We start from the raw sequence: 23,362 nt of genomic DNA, 5'->3' as shown, positions 1-23,362 counted from the left end.
ACAAAAACGCTTCTCCACATCATCCATCCAGTGGTTAATGTATATGACTGAGCAGGTCAAGAGTCCTATACAGCATGCCCTGAGGGTCGGGGAGAAAAAGATTGGCCCCCATTTTCTAGATGGCTATGCTTCTTTAAATGGGGAACAACAGGCCCAGGAGTTTAACAGGTGTTTTTTTCACGGGTGCCCACAATGCTATAATAAAGATGACAATAACACCTTCATGGCGTGTACTTTTGATCATCCATACCAAGGAACTCTTTTAAAAAAGAATATTCTTGAGACCCGTGGCCTGCACATTATTACGTTTTGGGAGCATGAATAGTCAGAAATGTTGAAAAACGATGTCGACTTAAAGATTTTTCTTAAACAGAAGAATTTACCAGAACCCCTAGAACCTTGTGATGCTCTTTTTGGAGGTAGGACTAATGCCATCAAACTCGATCACGAAACAGCCCTGGGTGAGAAGATAAACTTCTATGACTTTACCAGCCTCTACCCCTTTGTCAAACATTCAAAACCCTACCCTTTAGGGCATCCCCGTATCATCTACGAAAATGTTGGGGACATTAAGAAGTATTTTGGTCTGATCAAATGCCAGGTGTACCCCACCCTAGCAAGCTTTATTTCCCGGTGCACCCTCAGAGGATTTCTGGTAAGCTCATGTTCCCTTTATGTATGGCATGTGCAGAGTCAAAACAGGCTTCAAAAAGCACACACAGCAATGAGGAATGTTCGATTACGGGTACCTGGTGTACCGTCGAATTAGAAGTGGCCTTGCAGAAACGGTACCGTCTGGGGAAGATTCATAAAATATGGCATTTTGATAACATCACGATAGAGCTCTTATGTGAGTACATTTGTATGTTCCTACAAATTAAACAGAAATCTTCAGGATACCGTGAAGGTTGCGACGACACGCTTCCCACCAGAAGTACAAAGATGAGTATTACAAACATCAGGGTATCTGTTTAAGACCAGAATTCATTGAGAATAACCCCTCCAGACAACTAGCTGCGCTATGTTTAAATTCCTTATGGGGTAAGTTTGCTCAAAGAACAAATTTACTGAACACAACCATTATAACCGATCCTGACGCACTGACAGCCTACCTTTTTGACGCGGCGTTATGACATTTCAAGCTTGCAGTTTATAGACGAGGGAACGGCGTGCCTCTGTTGGAAGTATGCTGAGGAGTACCAAACGTGTTCCAACAGTATACCACCCTGGACGCTTTCCAAGAGCAGTGCTTGTACCATGACACTGATTCAGTCATTTTTGTTAGTGCCCCCGGAGAGGAGAATCCCCCACTGGGTGATTATCTGGGTAATCAAACAAGTGAATTAGCTCCGGTTGAGCACATTATAGTTTGTTTCTGCAGGGTTCAAAACCTATTAATTTCTAACATCAACTGGGGCGGTCTCCATGAAAGTAAAAAGCATCACTTTGAATGTCAGCAACAGCATGAAAATCAATTTTGACAGTCTGAAAGAATTAGTACAGGAGTACACTTTAAAAAAAACACTACCAGGAATATTGTGGTACAGCAACCATCCATAGTGTGTGAGAAAAAGCGCAGGAAAATTAGTACCCAGACGCTGCAGAAGACCGAGGGTAGTGTTTGATAAATGGGTGCTCACAAATGACTACAAGACATTACCCTTCAGTTACTCAAAAGGAAGCATTGCGTAAGATGGACACCCGATTTCAACTCCCCTTTTTCATGCGTGTTAGCGGGTCCTTCCAGCTGCGGTAAAAGCTATTTTATTAAACAGCTCCTAGAAAAGGCTCACACAGTAATGGCAGCCACGCCTGATAATGTCATCTGGTTTTACTCTTGCTGGCAACCCCTGTATTATTAATAATAATAATAATAATAATAATAATAATAATAATAATAATAATAATAATGAACTATCCGCTAAAATACTGCACCTGAAGTTTGTGGAGGGCTTACCAGATTCTCTGAATGACGACCGTCTACTACCACCAAGCCTTGTTAATATGATTATTTTAGAAGATCTTATGATGGTGGGTGGGCATAGCTCTGAACTGAAAAAAGCATTCACGCAGTATTTGTATCACTTTGACCTTAGTATCTGTTACATTGTTCAGGATTTATTCTACAAGAGCAAGGGCAACCGTTCAATAACACTAAACGCCAGCTATATCGTTCTGTTTAAGAACCCCAGAGATAAACAACAACTCTCTGTTCTAGTGAGACAGATGAATCCGGGTAACAGCCGGTTTTTCATGGAGGCCTTTGAAGATGCTTCCCGGGATACCTTATGGTTATTTATTGGTGGATTTAAAAACGAACACCTTAGAGGACTACAGACTGCGCACGGGTCTTTTCTATCCTGATTTACTGACTGTCTACATACAAAAGGCCTCTAGAAAACCTGATGAAGAGAAAAGCTTCCCTCATTAGTACCTGCGACGACCATCATAACGGCACATATATGTAGGAACTATGCTCTCCTTAAAATGCTTGTAATGGCTCCCCCACAGCAATTCTGTGCTCAGCTTCTGATGGTTTAGTATCAGCTATCGCTGAGATTGCCTTAAATACAGTAAAGGAGAACGTTCCACTATGCATCCGCCAGTTAGGAGCGTTAAAAAAGAAAAAGCGCATCCCAGAGAAACTTGGTAACAAGAGGGCCTCCCTAAAAGCTACAAGAAAATGTTTAAAGCAGTCTTGCAGTTTCATAAGCTCGCTGCTAGGCCTTGCATTGCCTGAGATCACCAGGATTCTAGGGGCCGGTTAATGGAGTACAGTCAGAAGATGTATCTGGTTGACAAACGTCAGATGGAGGGGCCGAGTACCCAGAACCGTGAAGAACCTGATATTCGAAAATCAGCCACCCTGCGGTTAGATTCTGAAATGCAAGAGGTTCCGAGGCATCATGATTTATCGGACTATGACAAGGTTACCTTCTATTCTCCAAAAATACTTAACACACTTTAGACAAGCCAAAAATGAGAAGAATAAACTAAAATTGTAAATGCCCCCTAGTGGTGAAAGTCCTGAACACAAATAATCCCAGCTATCGTAAAAATGCTGAACTATTGTTTAACAAGATGACGAGTGACAAGGGGGTGGTACCCTGGAACGAAAACGGTGAGTTTGTATATAAGGGGGGGGGTTGTCAAAGGTTCAAACGTACACTAATTAGCTTGCAGCATTACTTATCCTCAGGCCTTTGGAAGGCACAAAAAACCTAGAGGATGGGATGTGTTCATACAATCCACTGCAGATTTAAACATCCCTGTTACTTTAATCGGAAATATGGGCCATTGCGAACTGCTCGAGACATTGAAATACTCTGGTGTTAAAACACCGTCAGATGATGTTAATTCACTAGATATTGCCTTAAAAAAAAAAAGAAAAAAGAAAAAGAATCCCAAACGCTCGGCCAGGTTTAGTGTGCAACGGTGTGTTTTTTTAATTTTAAGATCCATACTTAACAGTTGTAATATGTATATATGTATTTATGTAAATGTTTTTATAAGTATACCCCACCAGGATGATTAAACAAATGCTCCGTTTGTAATAAAATAAGTGTTTATGTAAATGATTTTATATGTATAGCCCTTCAAGCTGGATAAACAAAGGATCTGTTTGTAATAAAATACGCTGATTAATTATAGCAACCAACCATTTTGCGTCTAATCCTTTCATTCGTGTCTAGCACAGCACTTTGTTTTTTAAAATATTAATTAAAAATTAAACAAGAAGGAGGCCATTGTTTAAAAATCACAATATGTTTTTTATTTACACATGTAGTAACATCTAGTGTTTAGTAACAAGAGTACATTTCTGACCAAAGCTAAATACATTTACAGGGAGCCGGCGATATTTGCTCTTGTTCACAAAATCAGCCGCCATCCGATCTTTTTGTCTGAGATCAAGAGAATAGGTTTGCATAACGCCCTGCAACGACTGTTTCTCAGACATTTTAGATACCAAGAAACAAGTGTGTTGCCCGCATGTCACGGCTTCAGAATGCTGCACCTGAGGTCTATTATAATGTAATACGGGTGCTATATGTTTAACATAGTCCAATGGAGCACCACTGTATATAGGGTGGCTTGGAAAGTACCCCAGACTATCAAAAACAGTCATTGCACTATTGTCTATAAACAAAGCTAGCCAATGTGTGCCTTCTTGATGCTGGGGCTCTGTGTTTAACCACAAGACTGACGGGCCGCTCGCTGGCTATATTCCTTGGATTGTTATCACATGAATACACGCCCGGAATGTTTTCATAGCATGTTTGCCTTTACGCAGGAAACGCATGATCTGGTAGGTATCCAGTACGTATCGTACAACACCTGATGCTGATTGTTGCATTCTATGTCCAAGTCAAATAGCACCATAATAATAAGATTCACAGTGTTTGGTAAATTTGCGACAAACCGGACCTCGATGCGTAAATCACCATTCCTTATCAGAATATAATGGCCTGATGATGCATTATCGGGTCTGAAATCAAAAGCCAACAGGGTGTAAACTCCGTCATAGTCATTACGAGATATCATAAAGCCTTTATCACGCATGTGCTTGCCACTGATGGAATCTAGCCCCAGATACAACCTAATCATATTTTTGTGTTGAAAACTGGGGCTGAAGGCTTTGGTCGGTATGACGACACCGTCCTTAAAAATAGCAGCGTAGTTAATGTTGTAATGTTTAAAATTAAAAGGATTGTAGGCATAATTCCCTGAAAAAGCGGCGTTATCCACAAAACCAATAATGATTATTTTAGGTAGTTGTCCCAGGAATAAGTTATTATGACTTGCGACCTGACTGCCCACTGGTACACTGAAGATTTTCAAGGATGTCCTCTCTGGGGGGTATTTCAAGTTAGATACTTGTAGAGCGTCAGTATGAGCGAGTCTGACCGTAGGTGACACGTTGACCCTTTTAATGAATAAACTTGCTGATACTATTACCAGCTTGTAGGCTTCTGCATCATCACTGTTAAGACAGAAGGCGTCTTTATTTTGAGACAGTTTAATTTTCAGATGAACACCATTCACCATGAGTTTCTCCTGGAAAAATAGATGTGTTTAGACGTCCGAGTAAATCAAAATTTCTGCTACCCGCAACACACGATCCTCTCTTTATAAAGCCCAGTATTCTTATAAAAAAGCCCCGCTGTGGGCTGTGTGTCCAAAGTATCATTGCTGTAGTTCAGAATGCTTTCTATGTATGCTCTATAGGCGTACATATTGTCACTCTGCGTAATCAGATGATCGCCTAGAGTAATGTCCACCTGGTTGAAAAGGGTGGCCAAGGGATACGCAATCGTGGCAACCTTAGCAGCAGCTGCGATAGCTGTCCCATCCTCTTTTGTTATTCTACAGGATAGGTAGAGTAAGGTGTCATTCAGATCCAGGTACGTCTCCGTTGAGCGCGATATGTAAAACTCTAAAGGAGAAAGTGCCGCTAGGGGCGCAACTTCCATGAAAAAACTGTTTTCAATGTTAGTCTGTGTCAGGGGTACGACAAACAGGTCTAGTTGCGATTTCACACATTCCCCTGAGGCACAATGGATTAAGGCCATCTTGTAGAAAATATTGATGCTGGGTCCGATATTTTTTTCTTTTAACCTGTTGGTTCTTTGTTGTGCGTTTTCTCTTCTGAGCGGCTCTAGTTGTTGATCTTCATTTTTTATGTGGCTTCGGAGGACCCCATCTGTGTAAAGCTCTCCTTTTTCTTTTTGCCGGGCTTGGCCCAGAACCCTCTTGTGCAGGTTGGTTGAAACGATTTGCGATGGAGGTTATTGCAGTAGACACCACATCCGTAGCAATATTTGTAGCAGCGGTTTTTATATGTGGCCTGGCTAATTCAAAGCCTTTGCGCAGGAGGGACATGGCTCTCCGAAAAAGAGTTTTGAAAATACTTCCTAGACCTTCACCATACATTACCGGCGCTCCGTGAAAATAGGGCTGATCTCCATAAACAGCCTGGCGGCGATAATAATCCCTAAAAATATGTGGCTCCCCGTAATTCTTATGATTACCATGTTCTAGCAGTTTTTCTCCCATCTAGACACTTAGAAACAGGGATATAATTGGGCTTAATGTATTGTATATTAACAGTACTGTTATTTTCACCCTTGACTTGGGCAGTTCTCATCAGGGGGGCATATGAGTCACCAACCCTTTGGCGTTCTACTGTATCGCTGTAGATCATTTGACTGTAGAATCCACCATCAAAATCAGCACGTGTTCCGTCTATATTTTTATTATTATTTTTTACATGTTGAACGTTCCCCAACACTGTAGCAAGTTTCCCGCTACATATCGACTCCACAGTAAGATCGGGCGATCTTACAAATACTTTCCACCATGAGTTATTCAGAAACAGGTGTATATCTGCATAGCGCTCGAAGCTTGAGATCAAGTTGTTGATAGTATCTAGCAGCGCTTGTATTGTGGGGTAAAAGCAGTGAGGTAAACCCACATGTAACAATTCTGCCAGATCGCCACGTTTGATGGTATACAAGGAATCTTTTTCTGTCCAAGGTGTCCCACGTACGGGGTGGCTGAATCTTCATCAGACCCACTTCCCACAGACCTTGTAAATTAACAGGCTTAGCCAACTTAACATAGTAATTGGAAATGTCATTGTTGTGGAATGTAGCTAAAGAGGCATTACTGGATAAGGTGATATAAAAACCAGTGTTTTCCATCTTCTTCACAGGGAGCTCCTTTGCTTTGTAGATTCTCTAGAGATGCCGCGTTGACCCAACTGTTAAATTTCTCAGGCCAACCCAGCCATTTTGCCAGGTGCTGTTTCTCAGACCCCTTACTTTTACTCTGAATAATTTTCTCAACCCTATAAAGACACTGGGGATCGTCAACCACCTTTTGTAACTCCTCGGTATAGAAATTACTGCTTATAACTTCACCAGCATAATCAGTCAATTGGTATATGTATACGCCCTCTTTCACAGCTGCTTTTGCCACTATGAAAATTTAATCGGTAAAGGATTGATGGGAACCTTTTGTAAAGACGCCTTTTAACTCGGCCGTGGCCCCCTACGCGTAAGGTTGTTTTCTTGATCTTCTACAATAGCCTTCCAGCATACAGGTTTCTCCACGCTGCTTATGAGTTCTCAGATGTTATAGACTTTGGAGTCATTTTAATAGACCGGTGATAGCTGTCATTATACACATCTATAAAAGTCTGTAATATATCCACATAGCGTTGTGCATTATAGGCTGTGAAATATCTCCATAGTTTAGATTTAAGGGTTCTATTAAAACATTCAACAATCGCTGCTTTAACCTGTGTGTGTGTTATAAAATGATGCATGTCTTGTTGTTTTCGAAGGTTTTGGAGAGGTCTGTTTAAAAACTCCTTACCGGCATCAGTTTGTAATTTTACAGGTACTCGCCCCTTGGTGAAGATATGCTTGAAAGCCACCGTCACTCTTGAACCAGTCTTATCCCTCAAGACCTCTGCAAAAGCGTATTTTGATAAAACTGTCAAGATGTACCAGGCATCGTTGGTCTGCTTTTCAAAAGGACAAACATCCACTAGATCAGCCTGCCACTGATGGGCTCTTTCAGAAAACCCGTTAATTTTTCTTTTAAATTGTTTTCTAGCATTTTTATGAAGGGTATATTTCTCCTGACCAGATAACCATGCCTAACGTCTCCACGTGTGACGGGTGGTTTATCACATTGCAATTTTCGATAAAGAGCAGCAACACCCCCATAGCTCCAACACCACTTTTAGCATAATAGCTTTTATGCAATCGTGAACGCGTGTTGCTATCCATTGAAGCACTAAAAAAAAGAATCAAACAAGGTTGTTGGAAGACTTTTTTTTTTATACTGGATATTATACATGCATATGTGATGAAGCGTTACCAGCTCTGATATCTTAATGGCTGCCTTATAGATCAGGCTATACACGTGCACCCTGGCGTCCCGTCTATAACTCTGCAGACACCAGATACTCATAGCATTTAACAGTTCAGACTGTTCAGGGGCTTGAAAAACATAACCTTTAAGGCAGAAGTATCCGGCATACCGTTCACCCATGTGTTGCTCCAGCACCGTTCTAGGACACAGGTATAAAGACCCCACATCGTATCGGAAAACATAACCGTATTCATCACACGCCAGAATCGTGATGTGGTACAGATGTCCCTTATATGGATTGCACTTTTACAAACCCCCTCATGTCGGAGTATCGGTATCGCAAAATATTTCAATGTGTGTGGTATGTTCATAGCTATTCTATCTTTCAACATAGCGTATAAAAGTTTTTTCACACACATACGTCCAGGCTTCAGATCATGCTCCTAACGTATGGTTGGGCATTCAGAAACGCTACCCTAGAAACAAAGGTACACATATAAGGAGCAGGTTTATTGTATTTCTATCTTTAAAAAAGCTTTCGGCGTACCGAACTTTCATTATGGGACTTCCTTAAACTGTATAGGTTAAACAAGTCTTTGTGCATTAAACGGGCTACACGGTTTCTAAAAAACCACGGGCCCGGCCAGCTGTAAAGAACTAATTTTCTTCTCTGGATTGTGACATGTGTATATTTCCAGGAATGTTTTTGATAGAAGATCCTCTACACTATTATGTAAATGCATCCCCACGGCTTTATAAACACCTTTAAGCATCTGAAAATGATATGAATTCAGCATAAAACATATCCCATGTATTGCTCTAGCATGATAATGTGGGATTAAACAATTATGAGCATCCTGCTGCGAGTCTTCACATTTATGCCCTTCACACCACCGGTAATATTCACGCTTCAAACATATTTTAACAACTCACGCCGCAAAAGCTTGAACCGTTAAAGACTCCAAAAGGGTCATAGTTTCATCTTCTTCATCAGAACTTTCAAAGTGTTTTAAAACGTCACAGTTCTTACACGTATCACGACCTTGGGTTGCTGTACTTTGGATAATTTTTTTTAACAGAACACACAGTATAAATTGATAGTATTCAAGGAGGATCTCTGGCTCTCAGCGCCGTCAAGTTTTTCTGGCGTTTTCTGCAATTCAAAAAAGAAAGAAGTTTAATTCTTGAACATGTGTTTTTACAGTTTTATTTCACACACACACACACACCCAACCAGCCATACTTTATTACTTAGCATGGTGCACATTTCAGAACCAGCATCTTTCATCTCACAGGCGCTAGCAGTATCCATAAACAACTTGTCTTCATCAGAAGCTGGTTCTGACTCTGGTGTCATTTTGGCCTCTGGAAACAGGCGCTCTAAAACTGCCAGATCCTCAAACAGGGGCTCCTTCAGAGACCTAATAGTCTCATCCATATCTACGTAGTCTGCATCTGTGTAGGGGCCATGCATTACATTATAACGGTATCTACACCATCCCTGCATTCATCAGAGGTCTTGATAGTAGAAACAGTCTCTGACAAGTAATCAAAAGTCATCACAGCCTGGTTTTCACACATGTTATCCACAGGCGCGGCGTAATCAGGTTCCCCTGCACCCGCTGTCATCGTTTGCAGGAGGCTTTCAGGGCTGTCGTAGTTTTGAATGGGTGTTCAAATCATCAGCATATGTATTATTCTTAGAGTAGTAGCTGTAGCGTTTCAGAATTCCTGGTATCGCGGTCGCTGAGCTATTGGATTTTCCCTGGGCTTCAGGAGCATTGTGCATCTCCCTCCCAAACATCCTCTGTATATATTTTCACCCTGCACACCACACCCCTAAAGATGGCCCTCGTGCAGACATCTCCAGGCGCCCCACCGTGCAAAAACTGAGACACACTTCTGGGTCTTTGTGGGGGACATCCAGGGCATAATGGTCAACACACATTCCCATAACCTCAAAGAGGTGAGTCTTTCAGGTGAACACCACTAGGACACTTCCCTGTTAGGTCATCCAACATGTTTGGACTTCCGGGGGAACCCCGAGTGGGGGCCCTAGGGACTCCAGGCTTTGGGGCGGCCCTCTGCGCTAGCATCTATGATGTCACATCCGGGGGAAGACCCCCACTAGGGCCTAAGTTCTGGTTAAACAACCCTACATCACTTCCGCGATAGGCTTTCTGCTCGGGCGGAACTTCCGGGTCACCCCGCATGACGTCACTTCTGCCCCGGGCCCTATACTAGGGTGGGACATCAGGATTAAAAGGTGCGTGGAAACCTGTCAAGCTTACTTTGATGATTAAAGGTATTATCCTTTCCTACTGACACCTTCTGCACTCCACCAAGACCATTTTATTTACTGGAATCTAACGTTACCTATTGGCAACTGATTGTAGAGTATCCTGTGTTTTTCCCCTGGATGTATAGTCTATAGCCAACATGCCATATGTCATTACTAGATCCAGCAGAACTGGAATTTCGACCAGGTATCCAGATTTAATGGGACGTTTATAAAAAGAGGTCTCACTGAGCAAACAGGGAGCTCGGCAGTTTTCCTAAGAGTGTATAGGAGGGGTAGGGGTGCTATTGCAACAGAAACCACATTGTTCTGCTGTTCGTGGAAAAAACTCAGTCTAAAAACCTTCTGCCTTTAATTTTCTCTGAGAATGCACGTTCCAGCCAAGCCATGTAATCAGCCACTGTCCTGGGTCAGACGGAACCATCCCTCAATTTGAAGCATGCAGGCATTGGTGGGCCCAGCATCAGACATGGCATCCTCAGCCCTGCTGTTCTGCTAACTGTGTCCTGCTGTGATAGTAGCAGACCTGCGGTGAACACCCACTTTCAACATCCACAATACATTCTGGACTTCTTCTGTGATTCATTGTAGTGTGTGCTCAGGATCTCCTCTTTACATTTTTTTATTGGAATTCCCATTTCATCCCTTGTCACTATAGTGTCATGGGCCCAAAACCGCTGATCCCGGACCATCAGGGTACGAGAGCACAGGGTAACACTACCTTTTATTGTGCATTGGGGACAATACAGCATGGAAGGCCCAGCTGGACTCAGTCCTGGCGCCTCATGATTAAATGTGCACTAGCACATTTTAATTTGGTGCAAGTACTTTGTTTTCCCTGCAGGGGCCTGCACGTGCTTTTGGTCGGGCGTGGCTGCTGGGGAGAGTCAGACTGCACGTGTAAGCATCCCTTAGGAGTGGCAGGGTGGGGCCGGTGAGTCAAGGCTAATGTGCATGTCTAGAGCTAAGCTATATAAACCCACTCAGCCCTCATGCACGCGCTTCGCATTATTCTGCTATTGAAGCGTAATGCTCACCACCGCCTAAGCGCATCTTACCTTATTTTCCAGCACATCTTCCCTTGCTACCAGCTACCAGCCTGAGTGCAGCTTACCTTGTTTCCAGCTACAAGCTGCTGCACTTACCTTGGAATCTGCTTTCTTCAGCATGCATCATCGTTGATTCTGGCATTCATCATCCATCATCCATCTCCAGACCTCCGGAAAGCAGCGCACCAGCCTGACGTCGTTACACCAAAAGCAGTCCATCTGAAAACAGTGCCTGCAAGAGAAAAAGAGAAAGACAAGGTTAGAATTTGCTAAAACAAGTTGGCCGCGCTTTGGCAAATCCTCGCGCTTAACCATAAACCAACACCCACCTTCTGTCGGAGCATCGTGGACTCCATTTTCTTCCCATTTGGTCTTGCTTCATGCACTGCAACTACTGCTCGGCCGTATTTCATCTGTTGTGAGAAAGAGAAAGAAAGACCTTATTAAAAGATACAGACTATAATCAAGAATCAACATTACAATATTTGAAAAGCCATAAGACACTTACTTTCAGGAGTGGTTCAGCCACAGCTGGTCTGGGCTGCCACGCACATGGGCCAGTGAAGGAACTCGGTCCATCAAAAGCACCCCTATGGAGAGCTCGTCATCGTCAATGAACAGGAGAGACTATATGGGTCGGTGCATGCTCACCACATTCTGGGAAGGAGGGTCTGAGAGAGACAGCAGTCATATAGCCGCATTCTCACAATCTCTCATATCCACGCAGGAGCAGTGTCAACAAGCGCAGCCCACAGCATATGAGAAGGGGAAGAAGTCTAACAAAGGGAATCCACTTCCAGGGAGGGCTGCAACCGTGCCCAAACTTCCCTGCAGAGACCAGGTGAGCGTAACATATAGATAGTTTGAATCGTTTCACTTTTTAATGTAATCTTGCCATTTAGGAACTATTCAGCACACCGCTTTGTGAGGTGATTAGACAAACGACACCATAAGAAATGTAAATACATCAGCTCCATCATCTTGTGAAAACAGGTACAGCACCGAAGAAAGCAGAAATGTGAAACTGGTATTTAAGTCATGAACAGGAAATACACAGATAAGACTACAAATGAATAAGAAGGGAATTCACAACATTCAAGACCATCTGCACATAAAGAAAAACTTGGCAACACCCAATTACAAAAATTCATTGTTGCAGTTTTTTAAATGTAGCTATATTTTCCCAAAAAGCAATCTGCAATGTTAAAATAAAACAAGCTCCCAAAACGCAAATTACTTCAGCTATTTAAAAAAAGATTATGCGCACATGATTCAATGAATCATTTTATTTGGAAGATGCCTGGTATATTTCCCATTCAAAGATAGCCGCTAGGTTTGGCTCGTTTCCAGAGAGCTTCCTTAGAGACAGTCATCCAAGATGGCTTCCGCCATAATAATAATCATAATAATAATAATAATAATTTGGCATTTATATAGCGCTACGAACCCTCAGGTATCTGAGCGCTGCTTATTACTACCCACTGTGTGTGGTGCTCATTTATCGACCTCGGAAGGATGAAAGGCTGAGGGTGGCCCGGCCGGGATTCAAACCTGCGTTAGCAGGCTCTGCCCGGATGTCAAAGCGAGCGCTCTACTCGCTGTGCCACTTCACTGCCATGGAAGAGCTCAGAGCTCAAAGCGTTCCGAGATAGGCAGGAATGGGTGGCATTAGTCATAGGGATTAGCATGGCTAGAGTCGGGGAATAGGACGGATTCAATAACCTAACAAACTGCATATCCATCCTCAAATGTCATCTCCATTGAAAAGCATCATAGACCCTCATTCAAAGCCGATATTTGGTCAGCGCTGGACAGCGGCAGCAGCAGCTGAAGTGAGGTTGGTGCCAATAACATTTAACATCATTATACTTTCGATCTTTTGAATGTTGAAAAAAGCTCTGATTCCTATTAAAACATACCATAGCAGACCCACCCAATCTCATTACCATGCCACTCCATCTCATGCAGCCAAACCGCGCGGCAAGGAAAGTGAGAGAATAGTTTATTAGAATTTCTTATTCCTGAGAACCACTAATATAACTCCAAATAATATCAAGTAAAAACAATCAGACAGAACCTTCACGCTATCTCCCGCATCTACTGTGAGCAAAATTAAAATCTCAAGTTGAAGTGCCTGATCAAATATATGCACCACTCAAGCACCGTATGCTGGTTGGGAAAACTGACTCTTTTTTGCAGAGCAACTGCTGGGGTTGTCCCTTTAAGCCGTGAGTAAGTTGAGTATTTAGGTTGAACACAGTGACTGCAGGACACTAGCTCTTTGAGCCGTGAGTAATTTGGGCACAGTGATTGCGGGGCACAAGCACTTTGAGCCGTGAGAGGGTACACACAGTGACTGCTGGGCATTCACCATTTGACCCATCCGTAGGTTGTGAATTGTGACTGTGCGGGCACTGACCCTTTGAGCTGTGCGTAGGCAAACCATAGTTACTTCGGTGCACAGATCCTTTGAACCGTGTATGAACCTTCATTGACGCTAAGAGCCTACAAACCAACTATTCCTGTTACAGGCGTAGGTGCAATTAAGCCACCAGTTGTGATACAAGATGCCAGTACAGGAGAAGTCGAGAAACCCAACCAACATATATAATGTGAGAAGTGGCGCATTAACGGATGACTTACGTCCCCCTGAATTAGAAAATGAGTTCCGGAGTAAACCAGTGCAACAGAAGCATATGGGGAGATACATGATTCATGGATAAAAGACAAACTGGTAAATCAGGTGATGGAAGCATAACAAACTATCAACATGGCAGACACAGGAGGCTCCCGTGCACACCTGGGAGAAAGGCCTGGAATATACAGTAATGGCAAAAAACATGAATCAGGGGATAAACAAAGGCTTCAAAAATAAAAGATGGAGCACTAGTGATGTTGATTCAGTAGAAATCCATGAAACAACCCAGTTACCAGTAGCAAGACAACTACTGACGGAGAATGACTTAGAACTAGCAATAAATTATGAAAATGGTCAAGACATGTCAGAGCCTGAATTAAGAGGGAACAATAATAAAAAAACAGGTTTAACAGCTCATCGCCTTTGATTAAGGTGGCGCTGGAAATCTGTATTCGCTCTCCTGGTCAGCGCAAGGGCCCAACAAACAAGCAACCAGACGACACTCCTTCAGCTCTGAACTTTGTGATAACCTCATTAGTTAATGTTTTTAAGATCTGAAGTACAATCTCATTCATGCACTTTGTTGGAATTAAAGATATGCATAACTGTGAATCTGAAATGATGGGCTTGAAATCAGCTATTGTGTCACTGGTGAAAGATATTCAGGATGCTAAAATTGATAAATTGCAGAATTTCATGATAGTACATTTTCTACATGATTAAAAGATTCTAACAGAGAAAAGTTTCTATGATAACAATAAAAACTCAAAGACTACTCAGGCACAGATAGGGGATAACAAGCATCAAGAGCAGGAAAGTGGGGACCTCCTAGATGATACTTCCCCCCCCCCTCTGACTATGTTGGAGGAATTTGTGAGACTTATCAACATAGTTGAAAGTTTCGAAGTAGGAGACTAGCGGAGGAAGATGACTCACAACCTGTGAAATGGTTTCCGTGAGTGAAGCACCAGTAATGCCATCAATTAAAACCTCAAGGAATTGCAGTTGAAATAGAAAATAAGAAGCGTACAAAGACTCAGCAGTGGTCCCAACAACATCATGGGGGAGAGACCCCAAGTAAAAAAAAACAAGAAGGGGCTAAAAATAAAAATTCAATATAAATAGCTTTTGTACATTCCCTCAAGATCGAGGAGATCGAGGAAACAAAGAAACAGACTGAGGAAAAAAAAAACAGAAAGACATGACACTAGAAACAAGCTCCCCTATCAATTTGTCAGCAAAAATGTTTTTACTTCAATAAGGATGCAGTGGAAACACTGGCTCTCAAACAACCCTGCCATAAACAACCACCCACATTCAACAAATGCAAAAAATACCAATCTATAAATAACACACTCCACCCCGATCAAGGAAAGATCAGTATGGGCGGTGTAAGCAAGAAGGCGAAAGCAATTGAGGAAGGAACCCATGTAGGACTAACTGTAAAAGACAGAGAGAAACAAGATCTAGCAAGTTGGGAACTGATGTTTCAGCAATGTAGGCATTAAGCCCCTAAGCCCAGTTACCTAGAAATTGAGTAAGCCCGACTAACTACGATAGCCAGCAATATTGACACTGCAATAGGTGAACAAAATTAATCCTAGTGCCCAAAGAAACACCAGCTCCAAAATATTATCATGTGGAGACTTTAAATGTACTGGAAAACCGAAAATCACATCTCTCAAGAATCTATAAAAAACATGATTTCTACTTCACCCCACTGCCTTTTGCCATCCCAAGAGTGTTATTACATCGGTTTTGGTGAAAGAATGACTCAAAAGCTCTGAATAGGATCCTTGCGATAAAGAAAATTCCCGATTTATACTTCTCCTCTAGCGACATTGAACATGTCTAACTCTCAGAATATAATTGTACGGATACAGTAGAACTAAGCTTAATATCATGAATAGGGCCGCAAACTTTACTAGCCCAGGTAGCAACTTTCAGAGACCTGGGTATCGAAATCTCCACAAGACCGACCAAAAGCCTAAACTCAGCACAATGGACGAGTGTGAGAAGGAGGAAAGACTAGGTCTCTATAGCAGGTAGGTCTCTATAGCAGGTAGAACTCCCTCATCCAAGAGCGAATACATTCTGAAACAGAGGAGAAGAAGAGAACTTGATGAACCCCAAATCAGTTATGTTGGCAATTGTACCTGAAATCATGAGTTTTGACTTTGAGAAAATGTGTGAAAACCAGAATTCACTTTAGGATCGCAGAATTGCACATTCTGTGTTGGAATACGAGGGGTTCCAGATCATTTAAGTCCAGACTCATGAATCAAGAAATGTTTACCAACCACTATCTAATTATCTTTCAAGAAACATGGCTGATGGAAAAAATTAAACTGGATGGATTCATGACAATTGAACAAGTGGCAACAGCAGGAGTATTGGGAGGACCATCAGGAGGCTTAATGATCTCAGTACGGATTTCCTCTAATATAGACCTAGAAGTCATTCCTACAGACTGTCAAGTACTTCTAGCTGCCAGACTAATGATAAGAGTAGCAGGGACCTTTTCAGACATAATAATAATCAATGTGTATTGAAACCTGTGAATGCATCATTAATTGACTTTCTAGAAGCCTCATCTGACTTACTCCTGAAGATGAATGACTTATATGATACAGCGCATATCTTAATACTTGGAGATGTAAACTCTCAATGTATCCCATTACATGCTAAGCTTACAGAGAATACACTCAAAAGAATATCAGGTAACAGAAGAAAGTAGGTACAGTTTCTAAAAGACTCATTTAAGAATTGCAAATGGGAGTGAGAAACACTTGTGTATAGGTGCGTTACAAATACCATATCATATCATATCATATCATATCATATCAGAAGGGAGACACTCCGGCAAGCCTAACCTGGTTGTGGGCGGAAAGTGTCTACATTTTGGACTATTTAATTTTATCAAAGATCTGTTTTTCTGCTGTGAATGTTTCACTATCTTAAGCAGAGGGAATAGTGATCACGTGAGATCATCAGCAATACTAAAAGAAGGAAAATATCTATCTAATCTGAAGTATCTCAAGGCCCTCAAAGTAAATAATGATAAAAATTTAATCAGAAAATTCAAACAGAATGGCAGATCATTAAATAACAAGCTTCACAGAATCCTGAATAATGATAGATAAGGAATACTATATGAAATGCTGAGCCCCGAGAACTTCAAGAATTTTCTCTGGGAGATCGAACAGCCTAACATTACCCAATTAGGGTCTGCCAAAAACATGTACATACGTTTGACAAAGCACAATGGAATAAGAAGAAAGAGCTAAGGAAAGCCATCACCAAATTAAAATATATTAATTATTCCTTGGCGGTCCATGTAAAAGAAGAAAAGATGTTTAGAAATTAGCATAGACACTGGTCAAGGACTTGCACATTTTGTTAGGTCCAGAAGGACAGAGAGCAGATGTTAAACACTCTGCTAACAAAAAACTCATGCACCTTCTGGGAAATACTGAATAATATTAATTGTCCTCAATATGAGCTACAATATAATGTCATCTCAGAAAGAAATTGGTCCAATCACAGAGTGACATTCCGAGACCAGAGGCCCAAAGCAAGGGAAGAGCAATCATTGGTACCTTGGAAAGATCTAGTAAAAGATTTAATTAAGAAATCTTCATCCTCATGAGCTGCAGGACTGAACAGGCTTACAATTACAATTCTAAAGTCAGATATAGATCTATGGGCAACAATCTTACTGCACGTATATGAAACATTTTTAGAAAATAAGAACCTCCCAGATTCATGGAAGACTGGAGTTATTATTTACATATACAAGCAAGGCGATCGTGTGGTGCCCTCAAACCTCCGTCCGATCGTTCAACTTGATGTGGACGGCAAGATATTTGCATCAGTGGTCCTCAGAGAATTAGAGGATTGGATTAATAGCAATGCACTTCTGAGTAGATTCCAGACAGGATTCTGAAAAGGGGTGTCCACCACGCTAAACGGTCTGGTCATGTCAGTAATTTTGGCAGTTTTGGATAAAGAAAGGTTGTTCATTATATGGGGCCTGCCTCAACCTATCCCAGGCATTAGACACCATTACTAGACCACAGCTTTGGGTAAAACGTGATTCCTGGGGTATCCCGAGAGGCCTACTATCAATAGATAAGAGCATATATGAAGACAATCATTTCGGGTACGTCTGGACACCCAGGGTCATCTAATGGAGGGAATACGAACAGAACGAGGGGTGAGACAGGGATGCATCCTGGTCGACTGTCTCTTCAACCCCTATTTAGCAGATCTGCCTGCAGTACTAGTGCAGCACTCATTAGCAAGTCCAAAGCATCCAGTGGATTGTTTATGCCGATAACGTGATCCTCTTGGATTACACACCAACAGTGTCTCTTAAATGCCTTTTGGAACCTATACAATAGAAAATTATCTGATAGTGAAGCCTAATAAATTTAAAATCTTGAGATTTAAGAACCATGGTGTTCGTGAAGTCAACCAAAAATGGTTGCTACAAGATCAGACAATCCCAGTTGTAAAAGACTTCATATACTGAGGCATCAAGCTGAAATCCATGCAGTCACAAGGTTAATGAGAAGAACATCTAGATCTAAAGGTTTTATCATTCGGAGCACAAATAAAAAAAATATATTCAACCTATTGCAGTACTCTTCTAAAATGCTATAAAGAGAAAGTAGTTCCATCTCTTCTTTATGGGTATGAAACAATTCAACAAGTACAGCAGATTAAATAGGAATGTATAGAAGGAAAACATTGGAAAAACGTCCTACAACTGCCCCTGAGCTACCCCATGGGGTCCCTAAAATAAGAGCTGGGGCTACCATCTTTAAACATTTCTTTAGACTGGAAAATTCTGAATGTAGTTAGGGGCATTATGACAGCGACCAAAGTCTTTGTATTGGGAAATTTGACAATAATTGAACCAAGAATGAAATGGGTTCTTGATTCAACTAAACAAATATATGAGTATCCTCAGGGACTGTGAGAGAGACCTTGAGGATCTCATTGTGAATCCAACAGGTGGAAAAGCATGTTCTATCTCATATGGATTGGATTATGACAAAAGCACAAATGACAAAATATAAAATGTTTTCATCATTGTCATTATTCAATAAACCAAAACACTTTCTACCAAACTATCTGACATGGTTCCAGATTCGAAACTAAGGACTGAGTTCCAATGGATTCGACTAAACCTTGTGAAAACAGTAGAAGTGCAGGCTGAACGAAACAACTATTTTCAAAACACTGATTGTGACATATGCGGAGAAAACAAAGTGCATTCTACGCAACATGTCTTAATATCATGCCAGGGTACCAGAGAAGGTTGATTAAGGAAGTATTGGGACACAAGTGATTGGCTTATCACAGACTTATTCTGAGGGTATTCTCCCAGCAGACCTTGAGAATCCCTTATTCAGATGGCCTGGGAGGGGTCAATGCTCTCCAACCCCAACCATCGAAGCAGACAAACGAGAGAATCACCTGGATTGGGGAACCCAGGGTTATGCTCAGGGAAAAGCCACAGGTGAGATGCAGTATTATACCAGGGAAGAAAGAGGACGAGATCCCTGAATCCTTAATAGGCCACATTACATCTGCCTCCCTTCCTCCCAATGAATCTCTCCTACCCACATCCCATAATACCTTTGTGTAGAACAAAGTCTCTATAATCCCAAACCCCCTTGCACCCAAACATTTTCTCTCCCAGACTCTGTATTCCGGTTTCCTGCTCAAATTAACCCAATTGTTCTTCACCATGTCCCACTACTTATTCCTTTCTGAAGACCCAATCTACTTTAACAAAATATACCATTCCCACAATCCTCCGTTTACTAGACGATAATAATCCCGGTTGTTCCTGTCCCCATCACCCTTCTGCATTTATCAAAACCCCTAGTACAAGCGTTATAATCCCATACAGCACTTTATCACCACCCTACCCCGTATAACAATCAGACACCATGAACACTTTCTCACCCCACAACAAACAATGACTAATACAACTGTTTACCTGACATGTCCCAACCCAAGGGTCAGGCAAAGTCATGAAATTGACCAAAATCGCACATACCTGACCCTTTCCTTTCCCCACAGGGATAAAAGGTGGAGCACAAAAGTGAAAGAAGAGCAAGGCAGACCGCACGTCCAGGGAGCTATCTCTTCACTGCAGCTCAAGAGGAGGAGAAAGACAGAGCATATCGAGAGGGTGACAAGGAGAGAAGCGACCTTCCCCTTTCCGAGAAAGGCCTGTGAGACCACTGCAGAAGGAATTGTAAGACCGCAAACAATAGCGAGTGTGTGTTGCAGCAGATGTACATGAAACCCTCCTCTGCTGATAAACAAGCTGAGGAGAGTCACTTGTCTCTGTGTTACCAACCTTGACTCTGAGGAGAAACAAAGCCAAGCAGATCATCACAGCCGGTGAGTTCAGTGTAGAGGCGATAAGAAACCAAACTGTGTTGAACGAAAAGTAGCAAACGGCTAATTGAACTTTGAAAACATAAAAGAGCAATTGTTGTGAAAGGGGGAAAACCAGCAACAGAGGAGTCCGGCACCACGTGGGTGCTCGCTCAGGAAACTCTGGGCGATTACCCAAGTACTGAAACTACAGTAACCAGAAGGCCTTGGGAAAGGCGAGAAGAGGGGTCAAAGTGGTTGTAGAGGGGTCTTGTAAAATCCACTGTACAGTCGAGATTGTATGACCAACAGATGATTGTGAAGCCAAGGGAAGTGAATGCTGCATCCTAGTTGTTGAACGGAAAAGACAATATTGGCAAGAGTGAACCCGAATGAGGGATGCCAATAAAGAGGGGGCGAAGTCTAAAAGTGCCGAAATACAGTGTTTTGACAAGAGTGAACCCGAACGAGGGATGTCCACAGTGAACTGTACAAAAAGATATTAAGACTTGTGAAGAACGCCATAGTGAACCCGAACGAGGGAGGCAAAGAGCTGAGAAGGGTCTGAGCCCGAATGAGAGATCCAAGGGCTGAATAGTCATCACCCGAAGATTTGTGAATGCCAGTAGGCTCTGAGCCCAAACGAGGGGGAACAAAGGGGTGAATAGTCATCACTCGAAGATTTGTGAATGCCAAAGGGATCTGAGCCTAAACGAGGAAGATCAAGGGATGAGCAGCCATCACCCGAAGTTTAAGTGCAAACAGAAAAGAACTTTGAACTTGTGTTTATTATTTTGAACAACAGGCCCTCGAAAACAAGGGAACATAACTATCAGTGGTCCGGGTATCATTAAAGAACTTTCTAAGGAATCTGAGCCCGGAGGAAGGGGGATCCATAAGTGAAAGCCATCACACAAGGATCCCGATATTGCTGAACAGGAACTCTTTGTTCATTATTTGAATATTTATTTAAATAGATCAGGCCCACAGCAGCAAGATACTTTTTGATAGAAAAGAGACTTAACCACCAAATGCCCCAATTGTTGAAAGCAGAACTGTTAGCTTGTGCTGGGAAAGCTCAAGCGTGTGCTGCGCTCCAAAATCCACCCTTGTCCTGTACTGAAAATGTGGGGAAGGGAGACCTCAAGTACTGCATCCTGAGTTATCATTTGTGAACACTTCCTTCTTTCTTAAGAACATTATCCCACATTTCTTTTTGTATCTAGCATAAGGATTGGCAATATGTGTTTCTTAGTATAGGCCCTTTTATTTGACACAACACCACTAGGACTGCCTTATTATTATTTGATGGTCGAAGTTTGCTGCCATCTTAGATTTAGGTTTAGATTAGACATTTTTTCCAACCTACCTTTGCAGTTTAATAAACACCCTTGAAATGTGATCACTTGTGTCTGTTTTTACGATTGCCACCATGAGTTCCTTACAGGATGTTTAATTTCAGGTCATGAAAGGGCTTTGACAGTTGAAGTACCAAAGATTTTAGATGAACTAAAGTTTGTAGGGAGAGCCCATGCCTAAATCTTGGTTATTCATTTACTCATATGCTGTCTAGATACTCCTTTAATTTTGCCACAATGGTTTACTAAGTGTTTGTAAATATCATTAAGTTTTTCTTTTTATTTGCCTTTAATTTTTACTCCGTTTTCTAATTTCTTTTTTCTTCTCCGTGTTCAAACTATGGAACGCATTTGTGTCATCTGATAACCATGCATCATGCTTCATTATTCCCTTTTCTCCTACTCTTGTATTTTGCTTTTAATACATATTTATAAAAAATGAATGAACCGTGTAAAAAGCCAGATTCACGGCTAATAGGCACAATAAAACATAAAAAAAGGTAAGAAACTGCGACTGGCGTAGATCAAGTCTCAAGTTAAACAAGCGTTTGGTGGTAAGCACCCCTCCTTTATCCTATAAACATATCAACATTTTGAAACTACATAATGTCCACTTAAGGTTAGTATGAGCTACGTCTGGTGGTTAAACAGAGATTGCCTCGGTGATCTGCAATTTCAAAATGTCCCTCAAGTATATGTCCAAGATCAACTACTTCTTGTGTGCTCTGATGCATTACTCAGCTCACTAGGAACCACACAAATCACCCTCGGAATATTTGAGAATATTCATGCATAAACAGTACCTGTAAATAAGAGGTTTTACATATAGCTGGGCTCAAGGCAGACTGCGGCAAGAAACACTGAGGCAGCACAGAGAGTGGTGAGGCAGATTGCTGCTTAGCAGCATGTAGCTGAATGGAATGTGCCTGGCCAGAGTGTGGCTGAATGGACTGTGTTTGATTGGAGAGTGGCCGTATGTACTGTGGCTGAACAGACCGTGGCTGCAAAGAGTGAGAGGGGAGGGACTGCAGCTGAACAGAGTGTGGTTGCACAGTCTGTAGCTGTTTGGACTTGGGATGGAAGGACTGCGAGAGAACAGAATGTGGTGGCAGGCACCGTAGCTGAACAGTGTTTGGCTGAACCGATGGTGGCGGCACAGGCAGCTTGATAGAGTTCAGATGGATGGAATTGGTCTGGACTGGCAGTGGTTGGATGGGATGCGGCTGGACAGGTAGCAGCTGGGGAGAGTGCAACTGTGGTGGGAGCAATGGAGAGATAAACTGTGGAAGGATAGGCTCTTGGTCGATCACATTCAGTAAGACTCTCATGAAGCTCCTGATAGTCTGCCTTTGTTCTTGATTGAGATCAGAAAGAAAATCTGAAATACAAAAAAATAAATAACATTCTAAAGAGAGCAAGAACAGATGCAACAATTCCCCATCTGCTCTCAAGCACATTTAAGAGGATTCAAAAAGCGAATAACCTATTTGCATTGGTTAAACACAGAAGAAATAACTTGGAACTAAACTTATATTTCAAACGCCAGAAGGTTGATACCTAATGGGGAAAAATAATCAATGCATACACAATTACAGAGCGACCATAACGCTTAGTTAAACCCAGAGCTATTGCGTACATCTTATTCCCTGCAAAGGACTGCCATAGCAGATGCGTTTCTATACACAAAGTAAGCATAATGAAGGTGCGTAGATCATGTCTGGTAAGTAAATACATCAAT

At 41.9% G+C, this 23,362-nt stretch overlaps 1 protein-coding gene across 5 annotated transcripts in view; it reads right to left on the bottom strand.

Moving 5' to 3' along the window:
- The window catches only part of LOC138527241 (uncharacterized), a 381,456-nt gene that overhangs the window by 104,320 nt on the left and 253,774 nt on the right, over positions 1–23,362 (bottom strand). For all 5 annotated transcript variants that reach the window (XM_069638359.1, XM_069638354.1, XM_069638370.1 and 2 more), the window contains one exon: positions 22,428–23,002. In XM_069638359.1, coding sequence (XP_069494460.1) covers positions 22,428–23,002 — 575 coding nt within the window. The remainder of the gene's footprint in view (positions 1–22,427; positions 23,003–23,362) is intronic.

The sequence above is a fragment of the Ambystoma mexicanum genome, chromosome 1q (assembly GCF_040938575.1).
Source record: "Ambystoma mexicanum isolate Mex_15411 chromosome 1q, UKY_AmexF1_1, whole genome shotgun sequence".
Taxonomy (NCBI): domain Eukaryota; kingdom Metazoa; phylum Chordata; class Amphibia; order Caudata; family Ambystomatidae; genus Ambystoma; species Ambystoma mexicanum.
The sequence above is the reverse complement of the archived record's forward strand: the minus strand, read 5'-3'. Positions and strand labels throughout refer to the sequence as shown.